Source organism: Telopea speciosissima, chromosome 11 (assembly GCF_018873765.1).
Source record: "Telopea speciosissima isolate NSW1024214 ecotype Mountain lineage chromosome 11, Tspe_v1, whole genome shotgun sequence".
Taxonomy (NCBI): Eukaryota; Viridiplantae; Streptophyta; class Magnoliopsida; order Proteales; family Proteaceae; genus Telopea; species Telopea speciosissima.
The window spans coordinates 38,101,183-38,118,642 of NC_057926.1; the positions used below are offsets into that span (position 1 = coordinate 38,101,183).

At 39.6% G+C, this 17,460-nt stretch overlaps 1 protein-coding gene across 4 annotated transcripts; it reads left to right on the forward strand.

Moving 5' to 3' along the window:
• The first annotated feature begins 2,439 nt into the window (after positions 1-2,439).
• LOC122646910 lies at positions 2,440-16,991 on the forward strand. Of its 4 annotated transcripts, none has more exons than XM_043840546.1 (5): positions 2,440-2,731; positions 2,852-2,990; positions 3,226-3,311; positions 3,428-3,574; positions 16,583-16,991. In XM_043840546.1, the coding sequence occupies exons 1-4, from the start codon at positions 2,444-2,446 to the stop codon at positions 3,554-3,556; spliced, it is 642 nt and encodes a 213-aa protein (XP_043696481.1). In that variant the 5' UTR covers positions 2,440-2,443; the 3' UTR covers positions 3,557-3,574; positions 16,583-16,991. The 4 variants fall into 4 exon arrangements, with proteins under 4 accessions (XP_043696481.1, XP_043696480.1, XP_043696482.1 ...); XM_043840545.1 differs by having other exon boundaries at positions 3,428-3,571; positions 16,534-16,991; XM_043840547.1 differs by lacking the exon at positions 16,583-16,991 and adding an exon at positions 15,155-15,165 and having other exon boundaries at positions 3,428-3,570.
• The last annotated feature ends 469 nt before the right edge of the window (positions 16,992-17,460 follow it).

The following is a 17,460-nucleotide window of genomic DNA, read 5'->3' on the forward strand; positions in this document are numbered from 1 at the left end:
TGGATAATGATGTAACAAGAGTTAAGATAGATGTTTCATCCTTGAAGAAACCAATGGACATAAGTTGAAAGAATAAGGGAGTTATCACAATTGCACCTAAGGAACAGCGTGGTGGTAGTAACGTGTGTGAGCGGACCCATGCTACCAATCCTTTAGATCTAGTGGAGCGTGCTGTGGATTGGGCTGTAGTTCGTTTGCGAGGAGATGCAGTGACCAGTGTTACAAAAACTCCTGTAATAGACTTGGGTAATAGACCGATTGTGAAGGGTGAAGGACAGTCATCCAGTGTGAATAGATTTGCTCCATTGCAACATAATGGCATTGTAGCTGCGGATGTTGAGAGTGTTGATGTTCCTCGTGTGCGTGAGCATAGTCCGGACCGCAGGAACGCGGTGCTTAACCCACCCCCCTCTCTGTAATGATGAACATAGCTGCTTGGATTACTAGGGGTAGACGGAGGGTTGTGTGGGATTGGGCAGCAAAGGATCAACTTGTTGTAGGAGCCTTTCAAGCCCGGTGGGATGTACTTTGGCTGTTAGAGGAGATATGTGAGTTACGCAATGGTTTTCGCAGCTATAGCATCATTCATCATGTTAGGGAGATCAATAATTGTGTTGACTTTTTGGCGGGGTTTGCTCGTTGTGTACATGTTTTAGATTTAAGTATAAGTTGTCTACCTGAGGCACTTTCCAATTTAATAAGGAATGATGCGTCGGGTATGACATACTACAAAATGTAATTTCTATACTTCTATTAAATATAAGCTCCTTTTAACCCAAAAAAAAAGAAAAAAAAAACCATTGTAGCAGCAAAATTTCATCCTATTTAGTAGGACCTACGGTCCTACGCCAATTAATGGTAAGGGTAAAATGGTCTTTTCGACACTTTATCATCACAAAAGCTGCAACCGGTTAAAACGCACATCATTCATTTCCTTCGTCAACGACCACCTTCAATCACCGATACCATGTAACGGTAAATTCCATCTCTCTCTGAAACTGTTCTTTATCTCCTTTTCGTAGAGGGGAGTTTTAGGTTTTATTTGTCCTTCGATCCTCTAGTTGTTAGCAGTGATAAATTGATTGAATCGTATCACTATCGTCGACTCCGATTGTTGCAAGCCCAAAAATTCCGCCAGGAATGGAATAAGACTTTCCCCGTTGTCAAAACGGGTAATTTCAAGTTCACTAATCGTTTTCCTTCTTCCTATCATCAGTGTTTTTTTTCTCTGGTTTCCTTTCCTTAACTGGTATTTCTGATCTTTATCTCCTTTTGTTGAAGCTTCTTCAGAGCTTGGGATTTATTAGTACTTATAAGGCTCATACGAATATTAGAAATCCCATGAACCATTTGTCCACCTGTGTTCATCACCAAAACATGAAACATGAACCTATGGTTCAACACTGTCTATTACTCCAAGTATGATTTGAATACAATTGGGACACTACTGTTCCCCCATCCTCTTTTTCTCTTGCACGAAGAAAGATGAGAGTTAGGGCTTTTGGTTGAACATTCTTCAATATTGTATCTTTCAATTTTTTGAATCACATCTCTCGTTTCAATCTGATTTTTCTAGTTTTACCTCATTGAGCTCCTTTTTTTTTTTTAAGTTGAGTACATGAAGTTCTCTTATGGTATTCCACCATATCTCTACAGAATTAACATCACAAGATTGCACTGGTTAGTTAATGCTTTAATTCTCTTCTTCTTTCAACAACAGAACTCAAAAAGAAGATTGAATAACAAGGCAAACGTTGAAAGAAAAATGATATGTTGATTCCTTTCTCTGCGTTGAGTGCTACTTCAAGTTCTGGGATTTCTGTTTAAGCGATTTGTATAAGAAAAAAAAAAAGGTAAGCAAGGTTCTGTTTAAGCTAATGTTATATTCACCAAAAAAAAAAGAAGCTAATGTTAATGTTGGGGTTAGATTCGTTAGAAATGACGTTTGGCAAACCCATTTTTTGGGAATTTTTATTTGGATTCATTTTATTTATTTGTCCTTGTATTTGTGTAATCAATGCAGATCCTGTCTTGCCTTTCTTTGTGTTTTTTATCTTGCATTTTCCTTTGGAGCATCCTTGAAAATTTCCCAACATTGAAGATTTTGCCCATGAGTTGTTTGATGAAATGCTTAGGAGGTGTGAGCATTTTACAATCAGTATAGTGCACTTTAGTCTAATATGTATGCAAACATTCTCATTCTCGGTTAAGAATGCATTCTGCAACATTCTCATAATGGGAATTCATACCAAACATAGCTGTGGATTTCAAATCCTCCCATCTCAAAGTGCACGGAAAAGCTGATTTCCTGAATTTATTTCCATAGATTTGGAAAATTAATCCCCAAATCCAAACCCTCAAACAAGCATACTTTTAAAGGATTCAAGGTATGGTTGTGGATCGTCTAGTTCTAATTTACTAATTTTTGTTATTGTGTAGGACCATGTTTCGTGAGAACAAGAAAAACATGATGGATGGCAGTTTGAACTGCAGTGGCCTTGTAGTATCCAGCAATGAAACAATCCATTCTTACCTTCGCTCGGTCTCGGAAGATCCAAGTCTCTCTGACGACCTTCGACAAACTGCTTCCAACCTCTTGTCCGAGTCCTCCATTCCATACAAATCCCTCAGACTTCTCTGGTTTGCATCCCCCTCTGCCACCAGGCCGAAGCTTCTCCATCTCTTCTCTGGTTCTGATTTTGTCTTTTCCAGCCCTAAACCTAGGGAGAAGGTAACATGAGATTGTGTAAACAGAATACAAATCCTACGCTTTCTGATATCTAACTCTGTTTGTAGTTCTAAATTGGTAGTTCCTTTTTTTACTATTCATGAGATTTTTCTGCAACTCCAGAGCGAGGAGTTAAAAGCTAGACTGAAGAAGCTTGAAGATTTGGCAGAACGAAATGCATATAAAGAACTTGTCAAAGATATAACACCAAAGAAGGATACCGATGAACCTTTCTCATCTTACAAAGATCAGTTAGGGTTTGGTGAGGATCTGGTTCTCCTAGTTTATGATGGTTTTCATTTGTTAATTTATTTGAAGTTGAACCATGTGTGCATAAACCTGAAATGTTGCTAGTATCAATTGAAGAATTTTACTTTTCCCCACAAGTTTGTGAATCAAGTTGTGTTTTCTGTGCTTGTGAAGATCTTTATTCTTTGTATATTTAGGATAGTTCTTCAATGAAATGAAACATGATGAGGGACCTTAAAACTTCGCAGGTCTACATGTCGCACTGACAATGTTTACTGGGTATTTGGTTGGATATGCTGCATTCAGAGCTATGTTTAATCACAGCCCCGTGATGGTAACTTCAAAACTCCATGTTAAACTGTTAGACATTTGTAGACTTCAATCTCCCCCTCCATATCGTGGCAGAATTGATGATTGAATGTGGGTGGTGCTTTTGTCTTGAATTTGTAGAACGCTGCTGGAGGTGTCCTTGGATTGGTCTTTGGTATGCTCATGGAAACACTTCTTTTCATTATTAGAACCTCCAGTCCTGATATTCAATCAGCATCTTCCACTTCAAAGTTGAAGAAGAATCAATAACATTTCAGCTTAAGGTCAGTCTTTTCTTACATTCTTTTGTCTGGCATTCAGAAATATGATGAAGTAATGTGAGCTTTCATGTATTCAGTGTATTTAGTTTGTCCATTACCCTGATGGCATGATGCAGAGCATCCTTTCCAAGCTTCCCAGCAGATTCATTGGGGTTTTTTTTTTTTTTTTTTTGACTCTTTTGGTGTTCGGGGCCTGCATGTGACATCCATTTGCAGTGATTTTTATCTCTAATCGTAGGCTAAACTTATGAGGTTTGAACAGGTTTTAAGTTTGGTTTGTACTTTGTTGATTGAAAGTTGTTTAAATTTTAAGTTAATTTTTGGGTTCCCATGAAAATTTGTGACTAATTAGATACTTCGGTTATATTGGGGTTCTTCGTGTTCCAGAACCTTTGTCTATTTTTTATTTTTTACCCCCTGAATATAGTTTATTGGGGTTCCAGGCAGGTGGCAGCATTTGAATAGGAAAACAGAAATCGATAGTAGATTAACATGGGAAATATTGGTAAGCAAGACTGAATAGAACTAGAGGCTATCAACTGATAAGAATAAGATTGACATGAATAAAAGTTTCTGGACTGGGTATTGAAATCAATAGTAGAGTGCTAGAGAGAAGGAAACGAGTAATCAACTGAGTTTATTATCCAGCTAACAGCCAAGCAATTCAAGCTTCTATTTCTCCATAACTCAAATCATTTCTTGGGGGCAGGGATATAGCTCCTATTACAGACTGAAAAAATATAAATATTACTCAAACTATGACTCTCTACATCTACTAATAGTCCAAATAGAAACTTCCAACACTTAACTAGCCTAATCAACTCCTATAAGATTCTAATAGCTTAGATACCATAAATCACTAAATTACCCTGTTATACGATAAAGCAAAAAAATGGGCCCTTATAAGCTATGACTGATCATTTCTGTTTTGTGGAGTATCAGCATGGTGATGGTTCGTATTACTCTGAGGATTCCTTCTGGCACCAATACAAAGCTCCACTCACGGAAAATGGGCCCTTATAAGGTCCTTAAAAAGGTTGGACCAAATGCTTATGTGCTTGACTTTCCTGCTGACATGGCCATAAGCAACATCTTCAATGTGGCCGATCGTATGATCTGTTTGGGTCAACCATAGTTATCAAGGCGGGAAGGTGACCATGGCAGTTTAGAGGGTCAAAAATCAAGGCGACACCGCCATAGCAGCAAGGAGCCCGCCTAGGTGCCCAAGGCGACGCCTTGATAACTATGCTGGTCAACCATTCGGATGAGGGAGCTACAGAGCATACTTTACGGCTGACTTAGTTTACCTCCGTTGAAGATGAGATAGAAGATATTGTGGATGAAAAGTATAGTGTCACTCAGAAGGGAGGTGGTTACCATTCTTTCCTTGTCAAATGGAAGGCTGTCCAAGAATTGTATGCACATGGACACATGCAGACGAGTTCAAGCCTCTCAATCCAGAGTTGTATGAGCACTACATGTCCCCTCTCCATTCATTGGAGACGAATGCTTTTAAGCTGGGGAGAGTTGATCAGCAAGGAAGATACTCAAAAGTCAACAATATCAAAAGGAAAAAGAAGAACTTGAGGCACTTGACTCAGTAACTCAGTTGTTAACATAGAGCTATTACCGAGTTAACTCAGTTCTTAACTCAGCTGGCGGTTCATCATTAAACCAGTTTTCTTGTTCTGGTTTAATAGTGGTAGTAGATAGAGTTTTATTTAATGTTATTTCTTCGTTAGAGTTTTATTTTATCTGAATGTGTTAGTGAAGATAAGGGTAGATGATCGTGTCGTTCTACGGATCAAATATAAACCTAACTAAACACTAGGATAGTGGCAAGCAAGGATATCAAACACTTAGGGAACTAAAGGCTAAATTGCAAAGAGTTAAATGAAGATTAAGATTAAACTAAAATCACCTAAATTAAATAAACTAAGGCAAGCAATATTAACTAATTAGAACGAATCTAAGATGATGAGAAGGGACTGTTTTCAGGTTGAATCAACTCTAACTCAGGTTAATTGTTCACTCTCTCTCATATTCGGATCATGGTGACTACAAGCCCCATGAAAGCCACAGAATATAGGGCCCCTCCTAGGTATACGGTATCTTGGCGAAATTGCCGTCCGAACGCTACAATGAATCGAAAGTTCAAGGAACTCGGGTACATCCAATCCACTTAGGTATACCATATCATTGGTACAGCTACATAATTCAATTAAAAACTATTGCTTGGTAGATTACTTTGAATCACAGAATCAAACTAACCTAACTAGATGTTATCGAGATTGCACAAAAATTAGTGGAATGCCTAAGTCTAAATCCAAGCAATCAACATGAAAGAAAGAGAACAATTAAACCCTTTATTAGAGAATCATCTTCCCAAAACAGTATGAAAGATTAGTTACCCATAGAGAATGAAATAACTAAAGCAAGGTTAGGGATACAAGCCATGAGAATTAAAGAAAGATGAAGATGAAAACGAATGGCAACGGTGGAGATGAATCTCGAACGAATGTTGAAAGTGGTGGCCGGCAATGGTGATGCTCTTCTCTTCTTTTTCTTCACGTCCCTTCTCCCCACAACCGTCCACCTCTCCCTGCGATCCCCCTTCCCCTTTTAATTCTTATCGACCTCCCAAAATTCTACCCGAATATTCCCCTAAAAAGATCTCCACGCCAAAACTGCCCATCTCTCCCTCTCTCTCTCACCTCAACTCTCAATCTCCTATTCGGTTTCCAAACTCTCGGTTGTGAGAGACGAGAGAAATTAGGGAGAAAGATTGAGGTAGTTATATCAAAAACTGTAAATATATATTTTTTTTCTCTTTTTGTTTTTCACACTTTCCAACTTTGCCATATTCGGATTTTCGGCTGTACCTGCCTGCCCCAACCTCGGATGGAATCCATCCAAGAATAGAAGCTGCTCCAATTAAAATTGTGGACGTAATGAGCCCAATATTCACTATGTGCCGGAAAAGTCCTGATTTGGCAAAATTACCATTTATGCCCCTTCAAGGAAACTTCTCCGCACCCGACCGAACCCGATTGACGCCTAAAGTGGTCCACCTGGCTCTAATAATTTGGGTTCCGCCGATTACCTGTAATCACATCAAATATAGTAAAGTGTACTGAATTACTCAAGAATGTGAAATTAAAATCGCAAATTAATCACATTATTTCATGCACAATTACGACCCGATCACACTCCCCAACTTAACTTTTTGCTCGTCCTCGAGTAAAAGAGAATAAAGAAAATAACGGACTCGACTCTCTGGTTCATAAACAGTCTATCTACATAGGATATATTCAAAGAGATAATGACAGTTTATTATTGCACATCAACTCATAGGATGTTTGGCTCATGTGAACACAAGAGCTAAGCAATGAACGAAGACTTCTCTTAAGCCATCAACCTCTCACGTTCTGCTTTTTCAACCCATTGGTTCACCATGAATTGTGACATCTAAACCTTTTACAAATGCGCATGCTAGCTCGTGGAACACCTCATAATCAATGTAGCTCACTTATTTTTCTCTCTTTTTTTTTTTCGAAAGAAATTACGTGATTCTTAGATCCGTGCAATGTTCCGGCCTTTTAAGCTTTCTAGAAGGCTCCTGTAACGAGTTTTAAGCCAACCACTCCCAAGCAGATGACTTTAGGGGATTAAGTGTATAACACTCCTCAGGCTTACTCACTCGAACCAAAAAGGCTACAAGCCCGAACTGGATTCAAGAATATTAGTAATAATAACCTAAATGGGCACTCCAACCGTTTTACGCGAGACTCCGGGCTTGTGGCCTAGATGCCCCGGTTACTAAGATGAAGCAGCAGAACTAAACTCTCATGAATTTTGGTTTTTTTTTTTTGGTGTGGAGGATGCAAACACAATTAAGCAGTGATCTGCCTAAACATTCAAAATATCACAAACCGGGTAGACCTATATGTTTAGAAGCATTAAGCAAGATCACAATTGACAGTCGGAGAAATAACGGTTCAATACTTAACACTGTGTTGAATTAAGTTTCTCACCACCTAGAATCCAATGCACTGTAAAGTAAAAGTATCATTATAAAAATGAGTGCGTGAAAATTTTTCAAGAATATTGATGAATTAGAGTCATATGCAGAAAATATCTCAAAATCCTCCCTCCCCAACTTAAACGGCATTGCCCCCAATGACGACTAGAAACAACAGAAAGAGAAAAATATGGGAAAACAAAGGATGAGGAACGAAACCACCTGGGGTGTGGGTGCACGGCAACGAGGGAGATCACTGGAGATAACATCACCATGAGAATTGAACTCTGCTACGGGAGATGGCTCTACAACATAAATCGAAAAACACCAAACCACGTAAAAAGGAAAACAACAAACGCTGTAAATAAAGGAAACGTGGGCTGCCTCCCAAGAGTGCTAAGTTTTACGTCTTCAGCCAGACGACAGTAAAGCTCAGGGTAGTCCATCAGAAGCATGATCATAATCTACATCCACTAGGTCTAAAGACTCAATTAATTGGCCATCAACATAGGGTTTCAGTCTTTGACCGTTAACCTTAAAAGTGTTCCCGTTCTGTGGATTTCTTATCTCAATAGCACCATGAGGTGCAACAGATACAACCACAAAAGGCCCATCCCACCGAGATCTCAATTTCCCTGGGAATAAACGCAATTTAGTATTAAAGAGCCAAACACGTTGATTAGGCTCAAAGGACTTCCGAACTATGTGTTTATCATGAAACGCCTTAGTTCGGTCCTTATAGATGCGTGAACTCTCATAGGCATCATTGCGCAACTCCTTTAATTCAGATAGCTGGAGACGTTGAGTGGAACCAGCCTGAGTCATATCAAAATTAAATGTCTTTATGGCCCAATATGCTCGGTGTTCCAACTTAACCGGAAGATGACAGGCCTTACCGAAAACTAATAGGTATGGAGACATACCTATAGGAGTTTTATATGCAGTTCGGTAAGCCCACAAAGCATCGATCGGCCAGCGGACCGGTCCTTACGGTGCGGTCTAGCTGTCTTCTCAATATCCGTTTTATCTCTCGGTTCGATAACTCCACGATCGGATGTGCAGGGATGATAAGGGGTGGCCACTTTGTGGGTAATAGAGTACTTCTTCAGATGTCGGACATCTGGTCAGGTGGAGGTATCGAATCGAGAGATAAAACAGATATTGGAGAAGACAGTTAGGCCGGACCGTAAGGACTGGTCTACTCGGCTGACTGATGCTTTGTGGGCTTACCGAACTGCATATAAAACTCCTATAGGTATGTCTCCATACCAATTAGTTTTCGGTAAGGCCTATCATCTTCCGATTGAGTTGGAACACCGAGCATATTGGGCCATAAAGACATTTAATTTTGATATGACTCCGGCTGGTTCCACTCGCCATCTCCAGCTATCTGAATTGGAGGCGTTGCACAATGATGCCTATGAGAGCTCACGCATCTATGAGGACCGAACTAAGGCGTTTCATGATAAACACATAGTTCAGAAGTCCTTTGAGCCTAATTAGCGTGTTTGGCTCTTTAATTCTAAATTGCGTTTATTCCCAGGGAAATTGAGATCTCGGTGGGATAGGCCTTTTGTGGCTGTATCTGTTGCACCTTATGGCGTTATTAAGATAAGAAATCCACAGAACGGGAACACTTTTAAGGTTAACGGTCAAAGACTGAAACCCTATGTTGATGGCCTTGCTGATGGCCAATTAATTGAGTCTTTAGACCTAGTGGATGTGGATTATAATCATGCTTCTGATGGACTACCCTAAGATTTACTGTCGTTTGGCTGAAGACGTAAAACTTAGCGCTTGGGAGGCAGCCCACGGTTCCTTTATTTACAGCGTTTGTTGTGTTCCTTTTTATGTGGTTTGGTGTTTTTCGATTTATTTTGTAGAGCCATCTCCCGTAGCAGAGCTCAATTCTCACGGTGCTGTTATCTCCAGTGATCTCCCTCGTTGCTGTACACCCACACCCCAGGTGGTTTCGTTCCTCATCTTTGTTTTCCCATATTTTTCTCTTTCTGTTATTTCTAATCGTCATAGGGGACAATGCCGTTTAAGTTGGGGAGGGAGGATTTTGAGATATTTTTTGTATATGACTCTTTGATTCATCTACATTCTTGAAAAATTTTCATGCACTCATTTTTATAATGATACTTTTACTTTACAGTGCATTTGATTCTAGGTGGTGAGAAACTTAATTCAACACAGTGTTAAGTATTGAACCGTTATTTCTCCGACTGTCATTTGTGATCTTGCTTAATGCTTCTAAACACATAGGTCTACCTGGTTTGTGATATTTTGAATGTTAGGCAGACCATTGCTTAATCGTGTTTGCATCCTCCACACAAAAAAAAAAACCAAATTTCATGAGAGTTTAGTTCTGCTGCTTCATCTTTGTAACTGGGGCATCTAGGCCACAAGCTCGGAGGCTCGCGTAAAACGGTTGGAGTGCCCATTTAGGTTATTATTACTAATATTTTTGAATCCAGTTCGGGCTTGTAACCTTTTTGGTTCGAGTGAGTAAGCCTGAGGAGTGTTATACACTCAATCCCCTAAAGTCATCTGGCTTGGGAGTGGTTGGCTTAAAGCTCGTTACATGAGCCTTCTAGAAAGCTTAAAAGGCCAGAACATTGCACGGATCTAAGAATTACGTAATTTCTTTCGGAAAAAAAAAAAAAAAGAAGAGAAAAATAAGTAAGCTACATTGATTATGAGGTTGATGCAGATTCATCACCAAATAGGGCTTGTTTCATTGGGAATAAGTCTAGGGTTGGGTTACATACATGTTGGGCCTTTGATCCCATGGGTTTCTAATGTAATAGGCCACTTTTATGGGCCTAAAATATGGGTATATAGGTTGCATACGGGATTAGCCCAATACTTAGTTTATTTTTATGTTTTTTAATTAAACCGGTTCAAATTGGTTGCATCCAATTGGTTCAATTTAAGTGGTCATGTGATGTAAGTTGGGCTGGATTAGGACTCTATAAGTCCAGCCATGTTTTGAGTCTATTTCTTTTAGTATTTTAGTTTCCTAGTTAGTTTAAGTTACCTAATAGGTTAGGGATAGGATTAGGCCATTCCTTTTTAGTGTCTAAGTCTATTTTTGAGTCTTTTATATAAGTTTGTAAGGGAGGCCAGCATTACATACGAATTTTGATTAATAAAAACTCAGCTTTATGCTTGCTGCCTTTGTTGCTACCTTTGCTCCATCGTGAGTGTGCCTTGTGAGCAATATCAAGGTGAGGGCTGGTGGATTCCGGCGACTCCTTGCATCTTGTAGATCGGGAGGTCCTTCTTCTTCTTCAATCAAGCTTCCTCAACTTGCTGCTACTGCAGATTTGCAGATCCGGTGAGTTGTTTGTTAATTTAGTTATTCCCTTTTTCCCCTAACCTTCTACAGCCAGCCTTAGCACCCCCCTTTTTATTTTATTTGAGTTCCTTAACCCTGAATCACTCACAGCCCCATTCCTCCATTAATCCTAATCGATTCCCATAACCCTAGCCTCACTCTAAAATCTGTCCGGCCTTATCCCTCCACTCGATCTCAGTTGCAGCCCAATCTGTCCATCAAAACCCTAAATTCAATTCTGCCCAAAATTGCAGAATTTCAATACTCATCCAAACCCTAACCTTTTTATACCATAATAGCCCTCTAGACCTGCCCATTAATACCCTATAAACCCCTTTCTCAATATCCAACCCTAACCGTAGTTTTGCCCTAAATTAGTAAACCTTAACCCAATCGGCCAGCCCTTGTGTGTGACCCCATTACCCTGGCTCCTAGTGGGATTACTCCTACCTAGGTCTACATTAGAGGTGTTCCACGAGCCAACCCTAAATTCAATTCTGCCCCAAATTGCAGAATTTCAATACTCATCCAAACCCTAACCTTTTTATACCATAATAGCCCTCTAGACCTGCCCATTAATACCCTATAAACCCCTTTCTCAATATCCAACCCTAACTGTAGTTTTGCCCTAAATTAGTAAACCTTAACCCAATCAGCCAGCCCTTGTGTGTGACCCCATTACCCTGGCTCCTAGTGGGATTACTCCTACCTAGGACTACATTAGAGGTGTTCCACGAGCTAGCATGTGCGTTTGTAAAAGGTTTAGATGTCACAATTCATGGTGAACCAATGGGTTGAAAAAGCAGAAAGTGAGAGCTTGATGGCCTAGGAGAAGTCTTCGTTCATTGCTTAGCTCTTGTGTTCACATGAGCCAAACATTCTATGAGTTGATGTGCAATAGTAAACTGTCATTATCTCTTTGAATGCATCCTATGTAGATAGACTGTTTATGAACCAGAGAGTCGAGTCAGTTATTTCCTTTATTCTCTTTCACTCGAGGACGAGCAAAAGGTTAAGTTGGGGAGTATGATCGGGTCGTAATTGTGCATGAAATAATGTAATTAATTTGTGATTTTAATTTCACATTCTTGAGTAATTGAGTACACTTTTTACTATATTTGATGTGATTACAGGTAATCGGCGGAACCCAAATTATTAGAGCTAAGTGGACTGCTTTAGGCGTCAATTAGGTTCGGCCTGGTGCAGAGAAGTTTCCTTGAAGGGGCATAATGGTAATTTTTCCAAATCAGGACTTGTCCGGAACATAGTGAATATTGGGCTCATTACGTTCGCAATTTTAATTGGAGCAGCTTCTATTCTTGGGTGGATTCCATCCGAGGCTGGGGCAGGCTGGTATATCCGAATATGGCAAAGTTGGAAAGTGTGAAAAACAAAAAGAGAGAAAAATATATATTTACAGTTTTTTATATAACTACCTCAATCTCTCTCCCTAATTTCTCTCGTCTCTCACAACCGAGAGTTTGGAAACCGAATAGGAGATTGAGAGTTGAGGTGAGAGAGAGAGTGAGATGGGCAGTTTTGGCGTGGAGATCTTTTTAGGGGAATATTCGGGTAGAATTTTGGGAGGTCGATGAGAATTAAAAGGGGAAGGGGGATCGCAGGGAGAGGTGGACGGGGGAGAAGGGACGTGAAGAAGAAGAAGAAGAGAAGAGCATCACCATCGCCGGCCACCACTTTCATCATTCGTTCGAGATTCATCTGCACCGCTGCCATTTGTTTTCATCTTCATCTTTCTTTAATTCTCATGGATTGTATCCCTAACCTTGCTTTAGTTATTTCATTCTCTATGGGTAACTAATCTTTCATACTGTTTTGGGAAGATGATTCTCTAATAAAGGGTTTAATTGTTCTCTTTCTTTCATGTTGATTGCTTGGATTTAGACTTAGGCATTCCACTAATTTTTGTGCAATCTCGATAACATCTAGTTAGGTTAGTTTGATTCTGTGATTCAGAGTAATCTACCAAGCAATGGTTTTTAATTGAATTATGTGGTTGTACCAATGATATGATGTACCTGAGTGGATTGGATGTACCCGAGTTCCTTGAACTTTCGATTCATTGTAGCGTTCGGACGGCAATTTCGCCAAGATACCGTATACCTAGGAGGGGCCCTATATTCTGTGGCTTTCATGGGGCTTGTAGTCACTATGAGCCGAATATGAGAGAGAGTGAACAATTAACCTAAGTTAGAGTTGATTCAACCTGAAAACGGTCCCTTCTCATCATCTTTGATTTGTTCTAATTAGTTAATATTGCTTGCCTTAGTTTATTTAATTTAGGTGATTTTAGTTTGATCTTAATCTTCATTTAACTCTTTGCAATTTAGCCTTTAGTTCCCTGAGTGTTCGATATCCTTGCTTGCCACTATCCTAATGTTTAGTTAGGTTTATATTTGATCTGTAGAATGACACGATCAGTAAGCGTACCCCATGATTTATATTTGGGTAAATTACACTGCGATCCCTTGAGTTTTGTCCTAAATACACTGCGACCCCCTGTGTTTTTAAATTATACACTTGGACCCCTTTAAGTGGACGGTGTTAAGCATAAAATGTAAATGCCATCTTTGCCCTTCTAACATTTATTAAAGAACCCATTCAAACACTCTTTAATGAAGGTGTTGTAATTTCTACCAAAAACAAAATGAAGATGTTGTAATAGAAGGAAACCTTAGAAGGCCCATACACCTTCACTGTCTCCGACTTCCAACCATCATAACCGGATCTTAGCAGATAGAGATAACAGATCTGGTAGTTACAGGGCCCTCTTATCTGAAACATATCTGTCGAGCATTTCTCGAACATCCGAGATGATGGGTCGTCCAGCCTTGGCGCATAAACCTAATCCAGATGATTCAGATCGATATCAAAATAGAGACATATTCCTTTCCTTTGAGAATATGGAATTTTACCCATTAAATAATTTGAAGAGAACAAATAATAAAAATTTGAAGAACTGATCGATGCAGATCTGGTTACCATAAGCATCGCCGAATGAGAGGCTGATTCTTTCTCGGGTGATCTTACTGATGAGCAGCTCGTTTTTATGGTCACCATGTATGAACAGCTGCTCCTCGTGGTCTGACTCTGGAGACCCAGAAAGGGAAAACAAAAAATGTGGAAAAGTTGAATAACAGAATGCCAATTGGTTCTTCTTCTTCTTCTTCTTAAACATTAAACTAAAGAAATGGGAAGAAATTTTAAGCGTACCTTGGTTGTGTGTTTTGGATCTTGAAAGATTTGAACTCCTGAGATTGTGGAGTGATGATGGATTCGGCACTTGAGACAACGAAGAATAGGACGAAGAGGAGAAAGGCCGGATTGAACATTTTTCACAAGGTGGAGGTATTGAGAAAATGGGGAAGTGAGAGAGATTGAGAGTTGATCGGAGACATGTGGGCTTTTTATGCTCACTTTCTCTCTCTTTCTAAGGTCGAAATCCTCTGTTTGCTTCATTACCAAGAAAAAGGTTCATGTAGCAGGCAGGGGATGGAGTTGAAGATGGCTTCAGCAGATCGCCATCTTTAGAACCCTAAAATACATCTTCCTTGTCCTGATTTGAGTAGCAGAGGATGAGTTGAAGATCGCCAGAACCCTAAACCACGACTGATTCAAGTAGTAGGGGAAGGGGGTGTGAAGTTAGGGCTAGGGCAAAATGGAGAGCTCACACCCCATTAGGGGTATATTAGACATTTTAAGGCATCAATTACCAACACCGTAACATCTAACAGGAATGCTCTAACGGAGTGGGTCTGACTGTAACAACTAACCTAAACTCAGGGGGTCCGGGTGTATGATTTAGAAACATGGGGTCGCAGTGTATTTAGGACAAAACTCAGGGGGTCGCAGTATAATTTACCCTTTATATTTTGAATAAAGCTTGGTTCTTCCAACATGCTCTGTGGGATTCAGATTGCTGGCTGTGGGATGCAGTTGTTGACTTGTTGCCTGGTGAGATGCTAGGTTGATCAGTGGGATGCTGATTGAGGCTTGAGTGAGAATCTCAGATCATATCCCCAGGTGCCGTAGTCTTGCCTAACTGTTCGGCCGGAGATGTCGGATGCTTGCTGTTTAGGCTACTTGTATCGATTTTGCCTACTGCGATTTCCCCTTCCCCTTGGTAGTTTGGTAGGGTGTTGCCCCAATAGTTCCCATCCCGCAACCTCCTATGGACTCTGAAGGGTGGGATTTCAGGGTAGAAGGTTCATGGTAGGTAGTTCCAATGTGGCGATCAAAATCCTTTTAGTATGTGAGGCCAAAACGAACATGCTAGAAAGAAAAAATCCTGTTCAAAGTCGGAATAGGGGTAGTTCCCCTGTTGACTCAGGAAAGTGGGTCAGTTGATTGGCAAGCCGACTGACAGGGCCCCGAAGCGCCCAACGAATCGTGGATCGCTAAATACTTAACACACCGACGTCGAATGGCAAACCAACCCTCCTCCAAGAAGAATTGTGCTATGCACCCCCCCCCCCCCCCCGATCTCTATAGAAAGAGCTGCCTTGCACAGAGGAACAGAACAAACTTCATATATCTTTTTCCACTCAATCCAGAAACAAGATCAGACATTATTCCAGTTCATCTCCATTTTCGTGAAACTATTCCTCAAGCAAGGCAGCCGGATGAAGCTCGTCTCCTATTGATAGGAGTTCCAGGGGCCTTGTTCCTCATATCTTCTTCTACTCTTCTACTTGACTGTTAGTTTCTTCGAACAGGTCAGGGATTAATCTTATTTTTCCTGTGTATGTTATTGGATTGAATCTGTTATTATTCCCTCGGATTTCACAGGGTATTCAGATCTGGTTTTATTCTACAGTCACAGTTCTTATGTTTCTGTTTTTTGTTTTAAAATCCAATCTGTGGTTTGTTTTGTCGGTTCCTTCTGGAACTAAAACTCTTTGAATTAAGTTTTTCAGGTCAGAATATATATTCAGAATTAGCATCCTTGATTTCAGCTTTCAAAATCTGATTTTGATAAAGATTCAACAGTCTTATTCTGTTAATACTCCTAAGATCTTGAACTTGCTATTATAGCTACTGGTTACTATTCAGATCCACAAGTCAGAATATAACTCTGCTCTTAAATTTGGTTTCTGATCTATTGTGGTTTCTTGGTTATATTGTTGTTTAATCATTCTTCAATACTGTTTTGATTCCCTAAAGACCTGAGATCAATCCCTTGATCTGGAAGCCCTAATCAATAGTTCTACTCTCAATAGAACTCTTCTGGAAATCTAGATCCAACCGTTGGATCATGTTCATCTTTTGTGAAGTTATTATTGGACATAAATCAGAACTTAGACCAATATATTGCATGCATCTGAACTTTTGATTATAAGGTATCATATATCTCATAGTTCTGACCTTTTATTCTTTATTGCAACCCTGGTTTTGAATTGAGTTTCTGAACCTACTCACCTAGGCTTCAAGAAAGCCATCAGGAGTGCCATAGGTTTGAAGGATAATTTATCGAGAGAGAGGGAGAGAGTTATTCATTCCCTTGTCTTTTTTGTTATTTCTTGTATTATCAACTTCAATATCTGACTATTATATGTTAATAAAGCATTTGTATTGTTCTGATCACAGTTGATTAAAACTATTGCACCTCTCTGTCCATCCTTTGAACACTAAAGGGACCAGTCAAGTACATCGAGGTGCAAGTGGCGATTTAAACTTTTGGTAATGCTGCAGCATTTAGCCAAAAATATTGAGAATGATGCAGTAAATGGATCATTTTGTTTGTTGATGGGGAGAAAAGGCAAGACTCGGCCAAGCTTACGTATGAAGACTTTGTGGTTTAAGCTCCTCGTAAAGGAGATAATCTGTTAAAACATGGCTCTTGTTAAACGCCAATTATGAATAATCTTATCTAAAACCTCATAATGTGGGCTTCTGTACCATAATGAATGATAACGGGGGTCCATTTGTTTTTATTTATGGTCTGAGATGCTCAATATGCACACTGAAAAAACTTTCATAATTTTATTTGGGATATCTACAAGTGATTCTGAGTTGCACAGGAGTACATTGCGTGCAACAGCATCAGATTCTCTCACTGCTATTATGTTACATTAACTATAGCTTTGCTTTTTTTTTTTGGTAAGATCTGTAGCTTTTGCTTCACTGCAATGTAAAAATATTAATTTCAGAGTTCCTCCATGGAAATATGTGATTGGCAAAAAAAATTTAAGAAAACTAGGGCAAACAGATGATGATTCACTTGTTTGAGCAGTTTTTAAGATAAAGCAATGATGCACCAAATGTGAGGTATGTTGTAACAGTGCTTTCTAAGAACTTTTTGTCAAACTTGGGTTCCAGTGTCTATTCTATACTTCTGCTCATAAAATGGGAAACAAAATTCCATTTCCAAAGGAAGATGGTTTTATGAGTTTTAAGGGAAGACAACATGCATAACTGTAGCTACTAGCTACTGGTTAAGGGGACTGTGGTTCTTTCATGTCTCAGATTTCCGCTTGAGGATTTTACATTCTGATCTATTGTGCTTTTGCTT